The sequence below is a fragment of the Oryzias melastigma genome, linkage group LG24 (genome assembly GCF_002922805.2).
Source record: "Oryzias melastigma strain HK-1 linkage group LG24, ASM292280v2, whole genome shotgun sequence".
NCBI lineage: Eukaryota > Metazoa > Chordata > Actinopteri > Beloniformes > Adrianichthyidae > Oryzias > Oryzias melastigma.
In genome coordinates, this window is record NC_050535.1 from 8,867,435 (window position 1) to 8,887,037 (window position 19,603).

The 19,603-nt window shown below is 40.8% G+C and overlaps 1 protein-coding gene across 5 annotated transcripts in view; it reads right to left on the bottom strand.

The window, feature by feature from the left end:
• The window catches only part of stxbp5a (syntaxin binding protein 5a (tomosyn)), a 130,833-nt gene that overhangs the window by 1,484 nt on the left and 109,746 nt on the right, over positions 1 to 19,603 (bottom strand). The window contains exons 16-26 of one of the 5 annotated variants that reach the window (XM_024290940.2): positions 16,742 to 16,914; positions 16,328 to 16,453; positions 15,716 to 15,867; positions 10,808 to 10,870; positions 9,906 to 9,959; positions 5,379 to 5,429; positions 4,466 to 4,747; positions 3,185 to 3,548; positions 1,843 to 2,008; positions 1,568 to 1,679; positions 1,260 to 1,480 (exon numbers count right to left, since the gene is read on the bottom strand). In XM_024290940.2, coding sequence (XP_024146708.1) covers positions 1,260 to 1,480; positions 1,568 to 1,679; positions 1,843 to 2,008; positions 3,185 to 3,548; positions 4,466 to 4,747; positions 5,379 to 5,429; positions 9,906 to 9,959; positions 10,808 to 10,870; positions 15,716 to 15,867; positions 16,328 to 16,453; positions 16,742 to 16,914 — 1,764 coding nt within the window. The remainder of the gene's footprint in view (positions 1 to 1,259; positions 1,481 to 1,567; positions 1,680 to 1,842; positions 2,009 to 3,184; positions 3,549 to 4,465; positions 4,748 to 5,378; positions 5,430 to 9,905; positions 9,960 to 10,807; positions 10,871 to 15,715; positions 15,868 to 16,327; positions 16,454 to 16,741; positions 16,915 to 19,603) is intronic. The other 4 variants (XM_024290942.2, XM_024290941.2, XM_024290944.2 and 1 more) reach the window with 4 other exon arrangements.

A 19,603-nucleotide genomic window follows, 5' to 3' on the forward strand; every position in this document is an offset into this window, starting at 1 on the left:
AGAACTAACGTAATTCTGACGGCTGTAATGCAGCAGTAGCACACCCGCTATGGGGGGGCAGGGCGGGGGAGGGGCGGAACGAAACGAGGCTGCTATGAGAATTCCAACAATGAGGACACTGACCAATATTTTATTTTAGGATGGGGACCAACGGGAATTTTCCACCATAACAAGTCCCGGTGTTGTGTAAAAACGGCAGAAACTTTGTGGTTCGCCGCGAAAGTACCGCTCACGATGTCATAGATGGCGAGCAGTTCAGAATAGACAGACACGCCCCCACCTGTGTAGATTCCAGCCGAGCAGACCTGAAATCCAGCTGGATGAAACTTATCCCCAAAATTCTTTTATTATTTTTCACAAGCATAATAAAGAAAATTTATGGGAAAAAAAGCTGGGAAAAAAAACAGAATGTCTAATACACAAGGGAGAGAAATTCTTTTTTGGTAGAGAAGATTTTCTTTTTTGGGCTGCCTGGCAGCCGAAGTTGTTTTTATAAAATTACACCTAGATTTCATATCTAGTGTGTGAAATGTGTGAGGTTGTGGTGATTACAATGATACCACATAAGCAAGCAGGTAGTCATTCAAATTGAAAATACAGAATAAATTCAAAAGTAGACAAAAATTGAGTTTTAGGTGCTTTAAGGGTTAAATTATTAATTTATTTTAATCGATACCAGCCCCAATATATATATATATATATATACACACACACACACACACACACACACACACACACACACACACACATACAAATATATACATATATATATATATATAAAAATGCATTTGGAAGCTTTAGTGCAAATTTCAAAATAAAGCTGTTACATACGTTGAATTTAAGTCGTCAAACACAACACAAAGTAAATGTCCTGCAGCATTCTATCTGTCAAAATGAATAATTAAATCCTATTTTTTTTTAATAATTAAGTTTGAGAAGTGGAGGATTCTAGCTTTTTTATATATATCATTTGTTGTTCTTTCAAAATGTCTTGATGTACAGTAAATTTTGCTTTTCTCCACTTACTCTCTGCTCTCCTACATTCGCGCTTCATGGCTTTGATTGCTTCATTTGTTCAGGTGCTGTAGCTTTAATTTTCACAGTTTTTGTTTTAAGTGGTGCTACAGCATCAATGGCCGACTTTCGTCAGTCTCTGCCATCAATAAAATGATGGCAGACAAATATGTCAGCTTTGATGTTACTGTTGAAGCTTGTTTTGTGTTTGGAGCTACAATAGAGACATAGTCGCTGTTTCTCACCTCATGGGCGTGTTTGGAAAAAGAGTCTGCGCTTGCCATCATGGCAGCCGTCCTCTCCTCCAGTTCCCCCAGTTTCTGGCCCCTCTCATCCAGCGCTATCCGGGCCCGTGCCAGGTCTCCAACCACCCCCGAGGCAGCCCCCTTCATGCCCTCGATGCCACCTGGGCCAGGGATGTGCTGGGCCAGACTTCGAGATGCCTTTCCAGCAGCTAATTCGCCAACTTGAGCAATGAAAAAAAAATGGATATCAGAGAATGTAAAGCTGCAACATCTGTATTTTTACATTTTAGACCGATTCTGCGTCATACAAAGTTCTTCTCTGTCCAGCGATTGTGCTCCTCCTCCAAAGAGACCTTTGAAGAAACCTCTATTTGGTGCCTCTGGTGTCTCCACGGGGGTAAAAAGTTCACCCAGCATCTCCTAAACAACACAATGAACATTTCTCTGCTATACACTTCTTGTTTTGGATTTCAACTCCTCCCAATTTAGTTTACAGCTCCAAATTGAGGCATGTTTTACACATTATTGTACAGGCACGGAATTGTCAGATACTCTTGGAGAGTGGGGCCTTTCCCAGAATTACCTGCAGGTTTTCACAGGTTTCCTGACTGTAGGTGATCCTCTGGATCTCAGTTGGGGAGCACAGGTACATGGCCTGGCCCAGGTTGGTGAAGCAGAATGTTCTGGCTATTCGCATATCTGTCAGCGGTAGGTAGTTTACATCCATGAGTGGTCTCAGTCCAGGCAAACTGGAGCAGGAGAGATGGAGAACCAATCATTCAACAATCAATTTCTAGCAGTGTAGTGATTCTCCTGCTCTTTCCTTTAAGTTCAAAACTCAATCACACTTTCAGCAATTTTCAGCAATCTTGGAATCAAAATATTCAGCTTGTTCAGGATATTACTGCTTGTACTTCTTGCTTTATAGTTTTTGAAATATTGAGTAAGATATACTCCGTAGGAAATGAATGAGAAAGTCGTCAAATGTCAAAATTTTAAGTAGATTAGCAACAAGCCTTTAAATATATTAATGGGTTATGTTTTAATCTTCTATAGGAATTTAACAAAAAAAATTGAGTTTACCTAATATTTTCGCAACAGGCTAACAATTTTGGCTAATTTAGTTTACTGAGAAATTTTAGGCAATTTTTGAGATTACATAGTATTTAAGCAATGTGCTAGCTTTTTTGGCTAATTTGGAATTTACTGAGGTTTTTATGCTAATTTCGAGCTTAGCTAGTATTTTAGCAACATGCTAACATTTATGATTAATTTTGTTTACTGAGGAATTTTAGCTTATTTTGGAGATCAACTATTTAAGCAATGTGCTATCTTTTTTGGCTAATTTGGTATGTACTGAGGTTTTTTTAGGCTAATTTGGAGTTTACCTAATATTTTAGCACCATGCTAATGTTTTTGGCTTACTTAGTTTACTGAAGAATTTTAGGCTATTTTGAAGTTTAGCTAGTATTTAATCAACGAGCTAGCTTTTTTGGCCAATTTGGCATCTACTACGTTTTTTGGGGCTAATTTGAAGTTTAGCTTATATTTAAGTAACACACTAAATTTTTTTTTTGCAAAATTGGCATGTATTAGGGATTTTTAAGCAGTTTTATTTTAGAAATTTAGGTCAACTTCAGCACTCTTTTATAGTTCTATAACAGAATTTCCAGTCTTATAGCAAATTTAACATTTTGCAAACATTTTTTGCATTTTCAGCAAATCCCTTCAGTAATTAAAGTAAATTACGTCACCATTTTCTGCAAAAAGCTTCAGCATTTTCAGCGAAAAATTCTTTTACCACTTTGAATCCTTGGATACTTTCACGCTAAAACAACAGCCACAAAATCCGGTTTTCAAGTCCTTCTGACAAGGCTAAAGCAGTTCTTACTCTAAAATGTTATGCATTCTGACACATTGCTCACCTGAGGGTCTTGATGTGGCCGTTGGCACAAAAACAAGCCACGCACACTCCTTGGCTCATCTGCACCACATCTGCCCGTAAGATGAAGGATGTCTCTGTGATGTTGTGTTTGTAGATGCACGTCTGGGAGGGCAGGGAAATGACTTTGGCCTGTTTTTCTGAGCACACCACAGTATACTGGCTCTCACTAAGTTCCTGGGAGGTGGAGGGAGACACGGACACAGGCCGGCGCTTGGGGACCTTTTCCTCGCCATCCGTGGTAACGTTGGGTTCGTACCAAGGATCATAGGAAGGGGGCAGCAGAGAGCCAGAGGAATCCAAGAAAGCCATCCGTAAAACACTTCCCTTCAGCCGCACCAACATTCCTGGCAGGATCAACAAAAATCTTTTTATAATGAAGCTCTGGTGGAAAAATAGGATTATGCAACAATTCTGTGAGTTGCTGTTAAAACTTCTAAAGCTACATTCACACCACCCTCAGTAATGCAAGATCAAGCAACCATTTTCCTAAAAAAGTCTATGTGACAGCGCGATTTGAGCTTTTGCGTCCAAAATTTTTACATTCAGCAAAAAAATCTTGCAGATTTTGCAAATATGTGGCTCTTTAATGACTCTTTCCTGATGAAGTGAGCAGCAGTGAGAGAGGAGAGGGTGCGCTTTACACGAACAGACAATGTTGCCAGATCGGGCAGTTTCCTGCACAAATTGGGCAGGTATTACTCAAAATGGGCAATCTGGCTACACTGCAGAGAGATAGATGTTTCGCTTACATGAACTTTGTAAGCAAATTGAAGCTATTTACAGCATGTACTGAAAAAAAACATTCCATGAAAGTATTGATCTCATTGCGCTAGTATTGATACTTTACTTTTGTATCGTTACTATTGATACTCGGATCGATACACCACCCTTATCAGAGACTGATTTGGTTTTTACATCTAGATTTGGTTTATGTGGTGAACACAGACGAGCTTGACAACGTCTGTGTTTGTTTTTCAAATAAACTCAAGGGCACTCTCATGACGTGATGGTAAACCATGTCCACCATAGCAAGGATGCTAGCAATAGATCAAATCGTTTCCGTTTTGTGCTCAAATTGCGAGATTCAACATTTTGCACCAAGCTTCTTCCAACTGTGAGTGGTAGACATGAGCTAGAAAACAGCAGAAAATGATGAGAGGAAGAAGCCCCTCCCTGCTTGTCCAGTGTGAACACTAAACAGATGTTCAACAATGCATGTCAGATCCCTGGTGTGTATGTGGCTTAAAATTTAGATCCTCACCTACAGGTGAAATGATAACCGGTTGCAGTTGCCGCTGCTCCCCAGCAGGTGGTAATGTGAGCACCAGGACCAGAACAGTTCCCAGGGAGGTGCCCACAAACAGACAGGGGGTCAAAGTGGAATCCCCTTTCCGGGCAAATGTCTCGCAGAAGTGGAAGAAGCTGATGGCCTCCCGAGCTTCCTTGTCGATGCTGGTGACGCTGGAGGAGCGCGAGCGGCTGAAGGAGTTGTCCCGGTGGTCTAATGGGTTGGCACCCCGCGGCGGGCATACGGACAGGAGGACAGTAGCAAGAAAACAAAGAGGTAAAGCACCCGCAAACAAAAAAAAAACCCTCTCACAATGGAAGAGAGTAACCTTTAAGATCATCATTCATCACATCTGAAGGGTTGGATTAACAGAGCAATAAGCAACATGGTACTTAGGTGTAGTAAAATATGAATGAGACAGGAACAACCGCACAGGCCACTCTCGTGACACTTTCACATTTTAATTAGATGCACTGAAACCAATCAATGGTCCATCCAGCCAATGATTCTGCTAGAAAAAAAAAGAAAAGGCCTTCATAGATTTCAAACGACCAACCAGACAGAGAAAAGAAAAGCAAAGCAGCAGACGTCGCAGAAAGCACAATGAGGTGTACCACATTCGTCTTAGCACCACTGATCTCACAGAATTGCATTTAAAAACCCAAAACTGATTTGAGCAGAAACTGCAACAGTTGGGATTCGGTCAGATTGGTGCTGCTTGAGGAGCATGCAAACGCAGAGAACAAAAGCACAGCTCGCCAATTTTGAGACCAAACCGGATAAACTGGACTAATGAAATGTGGCGGAGTCCAGCTAAAGGGAGTGGGAAAAAAAACTGCAACTGATTGAAAAAAAAACCATTTGGAGACACAAAGTCGAGGCTTACCCAAGTCTGGCTTTAGCTCAGTAGGCAAGCTTAATTTCCGTGACATCTTTGCTGGAAAAAAGAGAACATCCCTCTTTACAAACATGTCTAAGCTAAACACAGGGCGCCATGCAGAACCAGGTAGCGAGCACTGGACAAGGGCTGTGCACGAAAGCTAAAACAGACTGAAAGTAACAAGGAGACACGGGTCAAAGAGTTCTTTCTTTTCAAAACTATGTAAAAACAGAAACAATCCCGTACATCTTCGAGGCATGCTGTGACAAACGACAGAAGGTGGCCTCTGATCGCACAATGCCGCTGAAAGAGAGGACCGTAAGACACATCCGGACCACTTCATAACCTTCATGCCAAAAAAAGGAGCATGCATCAAGAACATGGAGGTAAAAAGGTGCCACACGGATGGAAGAAAAAGGTGAAAAAGAGGTGATGGACGCTACTGCTTATATATGTAAACTGAGAAATAGCTTTGAAATCAACTTTTTAAAAGGATGAAAAATTCAAGAGAATGAAAAGTGACGTTTTCTCTGTCTGCAGGGTAAAATGGTGATAAACGGTGATAAAAGAAGACAATCGAAATGCATTTAGGGAGATGTAACTAAAAGGAGGTTTAAAATTTCTCTCAAGCCATTTCAAAACTTTTTGTTTTGCAACTTGTCAATATTTTAATAAACTTTAAAGGGTAACCAAACACTGAATCAAGTTTTTTTGGCTGTTGACTTCTATAAATGTAACTTTAAATGAGCTGTCTGTTGGTTAAAAAAAAATTTGTTTAATTCCCGAAAATGACGTTAAAACAGTTTGTGCGCTGCCCCCCTACAGGTTGAAACGAGGTATTACAGCTGAATTTTGTGATCGATCAACTGGTCCCAGAAATTTCACGTCATCATGCTGTGAGCTCCAGTATAAAAGCCCCGCCCATCTTTGAACACTCAACAGACTGAAGAGTTGAAGTCCACCACGCGACCTTTAGAGTTCTCCCAGCGACACCGAGGGTGGCAGAGCTAATGCAGAGAGCATTGGAGCGGAGGTAGCCCGCTACGCCGAGTAGTGGAGGACGACCAGCTACTCTGATAGTGGCGGAAGTCGCCCTCGTTACACCGAGAGTGGTGGAGGTGGCACCGCGACACCGAGAGTGACAGAGAACGCCTGTGACGCCGAGAGCGACGGAGGAAGCCTGAGACGCCGAGAGCGACAGAGGACGCCCGCGACGCTGAGTGGCGTAGGACGACCAGCTACACGGGGAGCGGCGGAGGGCGCCTGCGACGCAGACAGTGGCGAAGGACACCTGCGACGCCAAGAGCTGCAGAGGTCACCTGCGACGCTGAAAGTGGCAGGTGTCCCGCTACTCCGAGAGGTGGAGGTCGATCCGCTACGCCAAGAGCGGCATGGGACGCCTGTGCAACACTGAGAGTGGTGGAGGTCGTCTCACTACGCCGAGAGAGATGGATGTAGAGCCACTACGCCAATGACGCCTGTGATGCCGAGAGTGGCGGAGGTCGCAATGCTACGCCGAGAGCGGCGGAGGTCGCAAAGCTATGCGAAGGTCGCCCCGCTACGCCGAGTGGCGAAGGACGCCCTGCTACGCCGAGAGTGGCGGAGGTCGCAACGCTACGCGAAGGTCGCCCCGCTACGCCGAGAGTGGTGGAGGTTTCCCCGCTATGCCAAAAGTGGCGGAGGTCGCCCTGCTGCGCCAAAGAGTGGCTGAGGTCGCCACGCTATGCTGAAAGAGGCTGAGATCGCACCGCTACGCTGAGAGTGGCTGAGGTTGCCAAGCTATGCTGAAAGAGGGTGAGTCGCCCCGCTACGCTGAGAGTGGCTGAGGTCGCCAAGCTATCCTGAAAGAGGGTGAGGTCGCCCCACTACGCTGAAAGTGGTGGAGGTCGCCCCGCTATGCCGAGAGTGGCTGAGGTTGCCACGGTATGCTGAAAGAGGCTGAGGACGCCCCGCTACGTCGAGAGTGGCTGAGGTCGCCAAGCTATGCTGAAAGAGGGTGAGGTCGCCCCACTACGCTGAAAGTGGTGGAGGTCGCCCCGCTATGCCGAGAGTGGCTGAGGATGCCCCGCTACGCCGAGAGTGGCTGAGGACGCCCCGCTACGCTGAGAGTGGCTGAGGTCGCCCCGCTATGCCGATAGTGGCTGAGGTCGCCACGCTATGCCGAGAGTGGCTGAGGTCGCCCCGCTACGCTGAGAGTGGCTGAGGTCGTCCCGCTACTGTGAAAGAGGCTGAGGTTGCCCCGCTACGCCGAGAGTGGCTGAGGTCGCCCCGCTACGCTGAGAGTGGCTGAGGTCGCCCCGCTATGCTGAAAGAGGCTGAGGTTGCCCCGCTACGCCGAGAGTGGCTGAGGTCGCCCCGCTACGCTGAAAGAGGCTGAGGTCGCCCCGCTATGCTGAAAGAGGCTGAGGTCGCCACGCTACGCTGAAAGAGGCTGAGGTCGCCCCGCTATGCCGATAGTGGCTGAGGTCGCCACGCTATGCTGAAAGAGGCTGAGGTCGCCACGCTATGCTGAAAGAGGCTGAGGTCGCCCCGCTACGTCGAGAGTTTCTGAGGACGCTCCGCTACGCTGAGAGTAGCTGAGGACGCCCCGCTACGCTGAGAGTAGCTGAGGACGCTCCGCTACGCTGAGAGTAGCTGAGGACGCCCCGCTACGCTGAGAGTGGCTGAGGACGCTCCGCTACGCTCCGCTACGCTGAGAGTGGCTGAGGTCGCCCCGCTACGTCGAGAGTTTCTGAGGACGTCCCGCTACGCTGAGAGTGGCTGAGGTCGCCACGCAATCCTGAAAGAGGCTGAGGTCGCCCCGCTACGCCGAGTGGCAGAGGACGCTGAATGGCGGAGGACACTTCGTGATGCCAAGAGCTTGCTCGCTAAACCGGCCCTTGGAAAGCTGTCAGAGAGCCGTGGGATGTGGAGGCAGTCTGCTTGGGCCTCCTGAACCTTATATTTTATTAATAATTTTTTTATTGAGAAAATATAAAAAAGATCCCTTAATTACCCCAAGTTAACTAAACTTACTGTCACCATAGATCACATATCCCAACCACACCTCCTCCGCTTAGCCCACAACTTCTCCTAACCCCACCCCTTTTTTTGCTTTTTTTTTTTTTTCAAGTCTGGGCAGGGAGTGGAGTCAGCCTCCAACCGTCGTGTTTGGTTAGCCTTTAACGTTTTTTTTTCAATATTATAAATGACCAAAATTAAACAATCTTTGCCCAAACCTTCCATCTTCTGACAGGAACCTGCAGAGGATTTTAAAACCCAGTCTTGAGATAGTAGTATTTTAACAATTTATTTCACCAAGTTTTTCCCATAATTTATGAGTCATTTTTGCACCACAAAGTTCAGTTTTATGACATTTTATTCCATTTTATTATTTACTCTGTCATGTTGACTCTTACACTTTTAAGCAGATATTTATTTTTTGTATGTCCAGCAGCAATAATAGTTAGTTTTTTTACATAAGGCATTTAAAAAAAAAGTTTGTGTTCACTTAAGTTTCTAAAATAATCTTAGTGGGATTTCAGCAACAATTTACATTAAAATATTATGAAAATACAACTTTAATTACAACAGATTTATTACAGCACAAACATCCCAAACCATGGTGGTACCCCTGCCATGCCACCTACCATGTAAAAAAATATGTAGAAGAAATATTTTGTTAAAAAGCTGGTTAGACAGACATCAAATGTCAAAACTAAAGGATCGGCTGTTAGCATACAAGTTATTTCCCACAATGCCTTATGCTGTTAGATGAGAGTAAAAAACGGGTAAAAAGCAGAAGACCTTTAATTCAGTTATAGAATGAGGTTTGCATGTATTATTTACTCTCTATTACATTTTGAGAATGGATTTGTATGAAAATGACCCGACAAATGCAGAATAATGAAAAAACAGATTCACATTTATTTGAACCACTAATTAGGTTCCATGAACTTTTGGTATTTTCTTATATAATATATCTACAAAAAGCAATTTAAGTGATTTAATAGTGTATAAATTCTGCATTTTTATTAACATTTAATTTAAACTTTATTTAGTTGTAGCAGTTTATAGATGATTGTGTCGTCTTCGAGGTGAGAAAGACTTAGTTTGACAGATGAATCATCTTTCCAAACTGTGGACAATCATATCACAGCATATTCCATACAAGAACACATCCGACAGTCATGCTACATACAAGTAGCATGCATTTTATGTATCAGACAACTACAATTGTTTTTTTTTTAATTAGCTCCGGTTGCTTTCTTCTTTTAGGTTTTCCTCTGCTCCAACAACTTTCACTTCACCAAATTTAAATAGTTTTTAGAAAAAAAGTAATAGATAAAGTACAAACACCAAAAGTCCAAAAAGTGTGGAACAGAGGCTAACCTTCAACTACACTGGCTCTTTAATCTCCAGTCTTTTTCTTCCCATGACTACAAACGTGAGGGACACACAAAGGGACACAAAATCATAAGAATAATATTAACTAAAAATAAAGAGGACCGATCTGGACGATGCTTTTTATCCTAACTACACAGATCACCTTACCTCCTCTACCACCTCCATTGTAGAACTGATGTAGATTGGTGTTTGACATCAACACTATTGGGAATATAAGTACAGTGAACGTACAATTAGAATTTTTTCCCCGTAAGCTTTATTTTCTTCCACTCACCTACAAAGACAAAAAAACATTTCCCACTATATGAGTTATTAAGGAAGATATATTTTTTTCCTGTCGCTGGAAAGCACCTTATCTCTCCACATTGCATCAATTATGCAAAAACGACATCTGCACCAGACTACAGTCTGGTGGCGCCAGACATAAAGGTTGAGGCTGCAATCATACCTGCAGCAAGCGGACTTTGAGATTTGATTTGAGCCTGACCTTTTGAAAAGGCTCCTCATTTTCATTTTACTAATACTCAGTTCCACCAAATGAGATGAATCTGGGACTTTCTTTCGCTAAACACCATGGGATGAAACAGCAGCAACATGGAACCAAAGTGAAACACGGTCGTTATATAACTTTGATGAAAAACCTTAAATCCTTAAATGGATGTTATTTTTTTATTTTTTATTTGCTATGCAGCAAAATACATTCAAATCCACACATCTGTAACACAAATCTGTTACAGTACTAAAAATTATAAGTTACAAATATCCAAATTTGAGCCAATATAACCTAAAGATTTAGTAAATTACTCAAGAAATAAATTTCAAAAATGAAAAAAAAAAGTTTTACATTACTAATGTATCTAAAAATGATATTTTCCTTCAGAAATGACACTTATTGAACTAGAACAAAAAATGGAAATCGGATGGAAAAAAACTAAATTTCCACTTTGATAAGCCAACGATGCTACAAAAGAAAGTTTCATGTCATTGCCTCTTTTTTTTCATGCGTGTCGATCTAAAAATGTTGTTTTCCGAAAGACCTGCTACAGTACCTGAAGTAGGAGACTTGCAGCGATCCTCTGAAGTGGCAGAGCCCTCGTTGATATCGCATAGACCTAAACAAATAACATTTCGGTTACAAATTTGTGAGATTTATGGAAAACATTTGATGTCATCTATTTTAAAAGCATTCCCAGTGGTCTTTTAATGAAGATTTTGATGTTTTTAGCCAAAATGTAAAAAAACCTTATAGGACATAGTTTCTGCAGAGGGGCAAGAGTTCATTAGAAATTCACTTCTGAGTTGTGGGCAAGACCATTTGCACGGAGCAACCCCGCCCCCACTTCCTGTCACCCATCTGTTTGCACTAGCTTACTGCCCCTTATCTAACCTAGCAACAAAAATGGTGAGCAATATTGGACTATTTGGAGCCAGATCCAAGTTTAGACGAGTAAAACCACGACGTTTCAAACTAACCCCGCCTTAATATGAAAGTTCAATGTCTACTAAGCAAGATCTTCTGCATGATGATAGTTGTGTATTTAGTTGTGATTTTAAAAAAGTCCTTAGCAACAGTTGCTAGCGTCGTTGCCTCCTGCTGTGTCACAGAAACATGCAGAAGATATCACTTACATAGACATGAACAAATGTTCAATAAACTTGTTCTGTAGATATAAACAATGGACTAAAGATACATAGACAATAGATGCAAAAACATACTTTTGGCACAAATGGAACTCCATACAGCCCAGACTCTGCTTTCAGTGGCCCTGAGTTAAATTGAGTTTGAGAACTCTGATGTACATGGACCTATTCATCTGTTGTAGCTTCTGCATCACAGCAACAAGCTTTTTCTAACAACACTTTTTTGTCTGCTCCGGATTCACAATAATTTCAATAAAGAAATAGTCACAAATGCAATTTTAGGTGCTTAATTTTTATATCCATCATCATAAAAATGGCACAAGAACATGCTAAACACACACACAAACAAAAAAATCCTCCACACTGATTTCTAAAAAAAAAAAAAAAAAACTTCCTGGATGAGCTTATATTCCATTAGATACTTATGTTAAAAAGTTACGGCTTTAAAAATTGGCATTCTGCTGGCTCTTTGGACTATTTGCCAATAAGTAAGATATTTTAGGCTATTTTGTAGTTTAGCTAAGGTTTCAGCTAAATGCTAGCTGTTTCGGATAATTTGTTTTTTTTTTCTAGTTTTTAGGCAATTTTAGAGCTTTGCTAATATTTACACCCTAGCTGCTTTAGCTAATTTAGGTTTTATTTTGTTTTTAAGGCTGCTTTGGAGTTTAGCTAATATTTACACACTAGCATTTTTTGTTTAATTTAGGCTTTTATCCTTTTTTTAGGCTATTTTGAAGTTTAGCTATTTTTTTCAGGTACATGCTAGCCAAATTTATTTTGTTTGTTTTTTACGCTAATTTGGCATTTAGATAATATTTTAGCTTCAGTGTTTTCAACTATTAGCTTCAGTGATTTCAGCTGTCAACTTCAATGTTTTCAATTATCAGCTTTAGCATTTTTAGCTATCAATTTCAGCATCTTCAGCTATCAGTTCTAGCATCTTTAGCGGCCAAATTCAGCTTACAGCATTCACATTAGCATTATCTCAGATAATGCTGTATATCTAGTTCATTATGTTAAAAAGTTACGGTTTGAAAGTTTTGAAAATGTTCAATAAATGTTTATCCTCTTTAGGTGTGTTTCTGTGTTATTGAGTTCGACTCCCCTGTACTAGATGTTTGGCTCCACTGTCTCTGGATACTTGCTCTCCGTTTTAAAGCATGTGCACCACTGTTCATGGTTTTGTCCTGGGAGGCAAAAGGCAAAGAAGACAGCAGTGCCTGATGGCACAAAAGCACAGCTGGACGCCTGATTATAGCTCAGACTCGCCAAGCTGTGACAGGTGCCAGCCTACTGCTCACCAGCCAGCGACACCAGATGCTCTGTGTGTATTTACACATTTGTGAGTACACAATATTTTATGTCTGCGGTATAGCTACTTTGCACAGTTGTGCATAAGCTGTCATCAAATTAAAAAGTCATTTTTCAGCATCTACACACAGACGTCTCACTAATACATCCATCAGAAACTACGGGCTCCACGTCATGACGATGCAGTGTCTTCAGTGAAGCTGCACTTCTGCTGTCTGCCACATGGTGGCAGTGTGTCTGTGCTGGAAGGATCCTGCCATCTTTGGTAATGTGGAAATGCACTGCCCTTCTATTAAAAGGGCAGGAAGCTTTGAGAAAGTGTGTGTGACCGAAAGGCAGAGATGAAGACAGAGACACTTTGTTACAGGAAAGTCAATCAAAGCCTAAAGCCGCGGTAAACTCTCTGAGCTGTGGGAGCGCTCTGTCATATGTCAGCCTGCTACAACAGAGATGTCGCAGCATTCTCACGTTTAAATTACTGATTCAATCAGGAGGTTTTGAACCCTGGAGCCTCGGTAGCGATAATGAGTCAAGTATACAGAGACAAAAAGGATCCAAAAAATATTGAGATTTATTGCTTGTCGCCCCAAAAGGTGGAGAGAATCACCTTAATATTAACTGTTAGAAATCAGAGATTTTTATATTGTAGTTGAAAAACGTCTAGAAATACACTAATTATAATAATCTTCAATTTCTTTATTAATCCAAAAATTAATTCAACTAATGCTTCATTGTTATCCTGAAAAGACGTTTTCACTGCACTCACTGGCTACCACAAAGACATGCAGCAGTTATTGGTGTTTTTAACGTTTTTTTTTTTTTTTGGCTAATTTGGCATCTATTAAGGTTTTTTTGGGGCTAGTTTGGAGTTTAGCTCATATTGAAGCAACACACTAAATATTTTTTTTTGCAAAATTGGCATCTATTAGAGATTTTTTAGCAATTTTACAACACACTTTTCAGAAATTTAAGTTAACTTCAGTGCTTTTCCATAGTCGTTTAACAAAATTTCGAGTCTTTTAGCAAAATAACATTTTTCAAATGGCTTTTGCTTTTTCAGCAAATCACTTCACCAATTAAAATAAATTACATCACCATTTTCTGCAAAAAACTTCAGCATTTTTAGTGACTACTTTCAACAAAAAGCATTCACACTAGAATTATTGCAGGTAATGCGACTTTTCTAGTTTTAGATTGTGGATGTTCTGGGCTGTAAACTAGTGAGAGAGTGTAAATATATAGATCGGGGGTCACATGAAACCATTCAACCTGGCTCACCACACTGAAATGATTTATATGTTTTTTATTTCCCTGTAGTTTTTGGTGTCTCCACTTAGATTGTGCACAACAAATAAACTGTAAAGGTGCAGAAAGGTATTTTGCAATAATGTTGTGTTGGAAGAATTGCTGTTTTTCTGATCATTTCAACACAACAAACTCAACATTTTTTTAAATGTGTGTGAAATTGGTACTAAAACAGGAACAAAACCCAGAGTTTTTACATAAAAAAGCATGTTTTCATCCAGATTCTACAGTTTTTCATTCTCATCTGTTAAGTTTTAGAACCTTATGTGGCCCACGAGTGAAAAAAGTTTATCCATCCTTGATATAGATGATGGGGAGTGCGGATGGGCTTATTCCACACCAATATTTCCGCCCAACAACTCATTCGTACTACTTCTGCTCCACAGAAATAATCCTAGAAAACTAGACTTTTTTTAAGCTAAAAAGGGCATAATCCTCATTAAAATGCTTTTAAAATAGATCAAAAGGTGATCGGAGTGGAACTTTAAGTTGTTTGCTTTGATTACAGCCAATCAGAGTCACACTGCAGACATCACCGATGATCAAACCGAGGCTGGAAACGGCAAAAATCGGGTTCTACTAGCTGCTGACTGGATCTCTGTTTTTGCTTGTGCTTTCAACTATGCTGCTTAAACGTTAACTTCCTTAAATATTCTTCATAAGAAGTGAGGAGTTTCTAACAGAATCATCTGTTGGTAAAATGCTGCATCAGACAAGTAAAGACACTTTGAACCAACTTTCCTTGAGATTCAAATCAATAAGAAATCCTGAAATTTTGCATTAACCTCTCAGGATCTGGCATCCACATGAGTGGAAATCAGATTTTAGATCATATTATCCTTAACTAGAGCACTATGACTACATGTTTATTAGCTCGAGTCTTAAGAGGTTAAAGGTTAATTTAAATTACAACTGTTACTTTCCTTTTTTCCCATGACTATTTATTTAATATTTATGCTTTTGTCAAACTTGGCGGCTGAAAGACACAATTATTCCATTGTGAATCCTCAGGCAAGACCCTTCACGGTATTGCTCAAGCAGCCATAGGGGGGTTAAAGTCAGGTCTCCCTGTGCCGGTCCCCAGCCCGGATAAAAAACAGGGTTGTGTCAGGGACGGCATCTGGCAAAAAATGTGCAGATAGTATGCGAAAATGTGAAGATTCCCGTTTTGGTCAGACTTGGTTTCTTTGACATGTTTTACAACAGGACCTGGCTGCAGACGTCAACATCCAGGACAGGAAGTAACTCCATAATCGCTCAAAAAAAAAACTTTTAGTAACTGGTGACTTTAACATTAATGTTTTTTTCTCATTTTAAGCTTTCTAAACGTTTGGTAACACTTTAAATGTGCAAAACACTCAATATAATGTTGACAAAGATAGTTTATACATTTGTTAAACTTGTAAGCGGTTTAATATTTTGGCCTTTGTAAACAATGGTCTTTAGATGTTATGAATCTAACTAAGTATGTTAATAAACCTTATTAACACCCTATAAACACATTAAAAATGTTTGTTAATGTGTTTATAAAGCTTGTTAAGAATCTTATTATTGCCAAAGGTTTTTCTCCAATTCTGTACACTTGTGATTATAGGGTCAGGGTAGATTCTAAAATGTCCACTTCTGGCCAGTGACGTCAGGCGCCATCTTGTCTGCAGCCAGGTCCCTCTCTTGTTTCGTCCTTTTTTCTGTTTCTTTACCTCCTGAAGGCTGTCGTGACTTTCTGGGCGACCGAGGCTGTCTCTGGTAGGGGTCGTTGGAGCCGTAAAGCTCGACCGTTCCCAAATTGAGGACCACCGTCTTTTGGATGTAATCCACGACTGCCACACCGTTGCTGTTGCCAAACACCACTCTGGGAAAGCAAAGGGTTGAGGTTTTTTTCTTTATGGGGACAAACGGGAACAAAGGTTTTCCAATAAACTCAGTTACCGGCACGTGTCTCTGTTTTGTGTACTACTACTGCATGTTAATCTCTGCTTCAGGTGTTCAAGATATAGTTAATCAATTTAACTTGTCAAGGGTCCGATGGGCCTCAAACTGCTGTACAATCAAGGTTATGCAAGAACCTTAAAGCACCTCCTTTGAGTGTTTTTACAGAAGCTCCCAAGAGCAAAACATTGAAAACAATGAATTTCTCATAATGTTTCTTACAGAACCGGCTCAACTTTAACCATTTGGTGCCCCAATTATGACTAATAAGCCTTAGAATACCCTTATATTGGTGTCTCTAACACCTCCTGGGACTGCTGAGGCATTTAAACCTTTAAAACTCAACATATATCCTTAACTGAGATGTAAATGTGTGCACTTACAGGCCGTAGGAGGAATTGAGCGCCAGACTTGTGATCTGTTGAGGAGGCTCTCCACTCACCCACACTAACTGGACCACCAAATCTACCTGGTAACCTGCAGACTGCTTCAAAGGAGTGCTGCGCACTCTGCGGACAAGGAGACAAAAAGCAACAAAGAGGAGTAATGAATGGGACCGAGAGAGAATGATAAGTGGTGCAGCTGTGAATCACATGTTTGTCGAGGGTCTAGCATGAGTGGCTGCAGAGGGATGATGAGGAGGTTTCTGCCTGCGGACGCTTCAGGCGCCGACTTTGTTTGTGCAAGTGTGCTCGAGGCAAAAACCATGACTTTTATGTGTATGAGGGTGTGCACAAACACTTGTGCTTTTACGAGTTCATGAAAAGTGCTTCTGTGTGGCAGCGTGTCTCTCATACTTGAGGCAGGGCATGTTGCCTCCATCAGAGTTGTTGCTGCTGGTGGAAGGCTGTGAAGGCGGGCCGCTTGTGTGAGGGCTGGCACCAGGGGTATGATGTGCTGATGTTGGCTCGCCGCCGCCATCTGGAGAGTCTGTTTCGTTCAGCTCAGACTGCATTCGCACCTCTAGTAGCTGCAAACACACAAGATGGACACACATAAATAGACAATTCTTAAGCTCCTGATAAATCTGCAAACGTTGGCAGACTTCCTGTAGTTTTATGCAATAGAAAAAGGTTTTGCAATAACTGTTTGTAGTCATTTTTAGGAATTGATTTATCAAACAGAGTCTTTCCAGTAGGGTCAGTACTCCTCAAATGCATTCAGACTGAGGACCGGAGTCCCTCATGGATCCATCCTAGGCTTTTTTTTTTTTTTTAGAATCGTTTTCTCCTTATAATGAGACAACAAAGTTCGGTTTCTAGAGAAAACAAGATGACCAAGAACAAAGATTGAAGCGTCCCCCTCTCCCTTTCTCACACTAAGACGCAGAGACTTTACCTGTTTTAAATCTCTTTATTTTGTGGTTAACAACAAAAATGGCAAAAGAACACTCCAGTCTATTTTTTTTTGTTTGTTTTTTCAGGCTATTTTAAAGTTTAATTAATATTTCAGCTACATGCTAGCTGTTCAGGCTAATGTAGGCGTTTTTTCCTATTTAATTTCTTGTCCATTTTGGAGTTTAGCTAATATTTCAGCTAAATGCTAGTTGTTTTGGCAGGTTTAGGTTTTTTCCGGTTTTTTTTAGGCTATTTTGAAGCTATATATTTTCGTTACATGCTAGCTGTTTTGGCTAATTCTGATTTTTTTAGGGGTTTTTTTTGTCCATTTTGGAGTTTAGCTAATATTTTAGATAAATGCTAGCTGTTTTGGCTAATTTTGGCTTATTTTTTCAGCAATATGCTAGCTGTTTTGACTAACTTAAGTTATTTTTTATTTTTTTAGGCTAACTTGGAATTTAGCTAATATTTTAGCTAGCTATCTTCAGTGATTTCAGCTATCAACTTCAGCGTTTTCCGCTATCAGCTTTAGCGTTTTTAGCTATCAATTTCAGCATCTTCAGCGGCCAAATTCACACAGCATTCACACTAGCATTACTGCAGGTAAATCTAGTTCATAATTATGTTAAAAAGTTACTATTTTAAAGTTTTAAAAATTGTATTTTTAGTGTGTTCAATAATTGTTAATAATGTTCAGCCCGAGACCTAAGGTGTGTTTCGGGTTTTGGCCCCTCGTGTGAATGAGTTTGGCACTCCTGAGGAGAAGTCTCAGCGTCTCCGTGTGGGAAAGAGAGAGAGGTTCTTTATCATCTTGTTATAACAAGAAAACGAACGTCGTTTTCTTGTTATAACAAGATAGCAGATCTCATTATAACGAGAAAATAAAAAATAAAAAAGTAAGGCAGGCCTTTTTGGCTTGTCCAGAGAGGCAACATTCTATATATATTTAACTTTTGGCTAAAGTTATGAAGATCATTCCTAAGTATTTCAACTGAAAGTTTGTCGTAATATTAGTGTCAACTCTACATGACGCTGGTAGCCAAACTGAACAAATTTACCTTCATTCTGAAACGGATTTGTCATGTATGCATGAAACTACGTGGGCAGATTCGGAGTCAAAAAGGGCATTTTCGACTGAAATACTCCATTCTCTTCTAATCCCTCTCAAGGGCCCTTTTGCAGCTACCACCTTCACCCTCGTCACTGAAACTGTCACACAGTGGTCAAAAGGAAAAAAGTCCTTCCTTTTGCATTCTGTCAGTCTCATTCGCCCCGCTGACATGTGGGCTTGAGGAGGGATCTGTGCATTTATTCAGATTTCCTCTCCTTCCCGTCTCCATCCTCACTTTCCTTCAGTCCTGCAAGGTCTCCTGACAAGGTCCCCTAATCTGAAATTCTGAAACGTCCTTCCACATTTAAAAAACGGACGCCAAACCCATCCATTGGTAGTTGTTACTGGTCAAAGGCGTAAACAGAAATTGCTTATATCTGGAAACTGCAACAGTGTTGAAAAATGTATGAATATCTCCAGAGATTTTGATATTCAGGACAAATCTGTGATGGGATCCAAAAAAGCCTCAGCCAGACACATCACAGCTCTGCCCACACACTGTAATTGACAAGTGATCTCCGTGCAGACAGGTGCATCGCCGCCAGAGCTGCTCCGGCAGGAAACTGACGCAGGACTTTAAAATAAAGAACAAGTATAATTTTGGCTGCCTGTTAAACCACGAGCAGCAGGAGTTCTGGACACATTTCTGCTTCTTTTGAACCAGCAACTTTGAGCTAACACTTTATTCTCATAAACCGATCTGCCATTAAAGGATTTGATTATCTTTGGAAGCAAATATGTGGGTGTTTGAAATGGCGGAGCTCGGAACTTCTAAATAAAAAACTATTTTATTTGACGAGTTGCTTTGATTTGCAGGATGATGATTTGTCAAAGCCTCCGTTCTGACTGTAATAATCCATCTTTACATCCACCCACAACTTCAGAATTATACTTAATGGGATGTGTTTTATAAGAGATTTTTTTCCAGCACTGGCTACAATTCTGGACATTTTAAAGTAATAATTGTTGCAGTTAAATGTCTAAATGCGTAATCAGAATTTTCTTAAAGTTATTTCTAAAAAAAAAAAAATCAAACTTAAACTGATGATGGATTGATGTATTTTAAGGAAATAAAATTTACTTTTTAAAGAAACTTATAGACTTCCATAAAAGGTCTGTTGGAACCATTGACTGTATATAAGAACTGGACATAGAAAAAGTCTGACTCCAACTAAATAGAGTAAATTTAGTTTTGTGATACGGATGCCGGC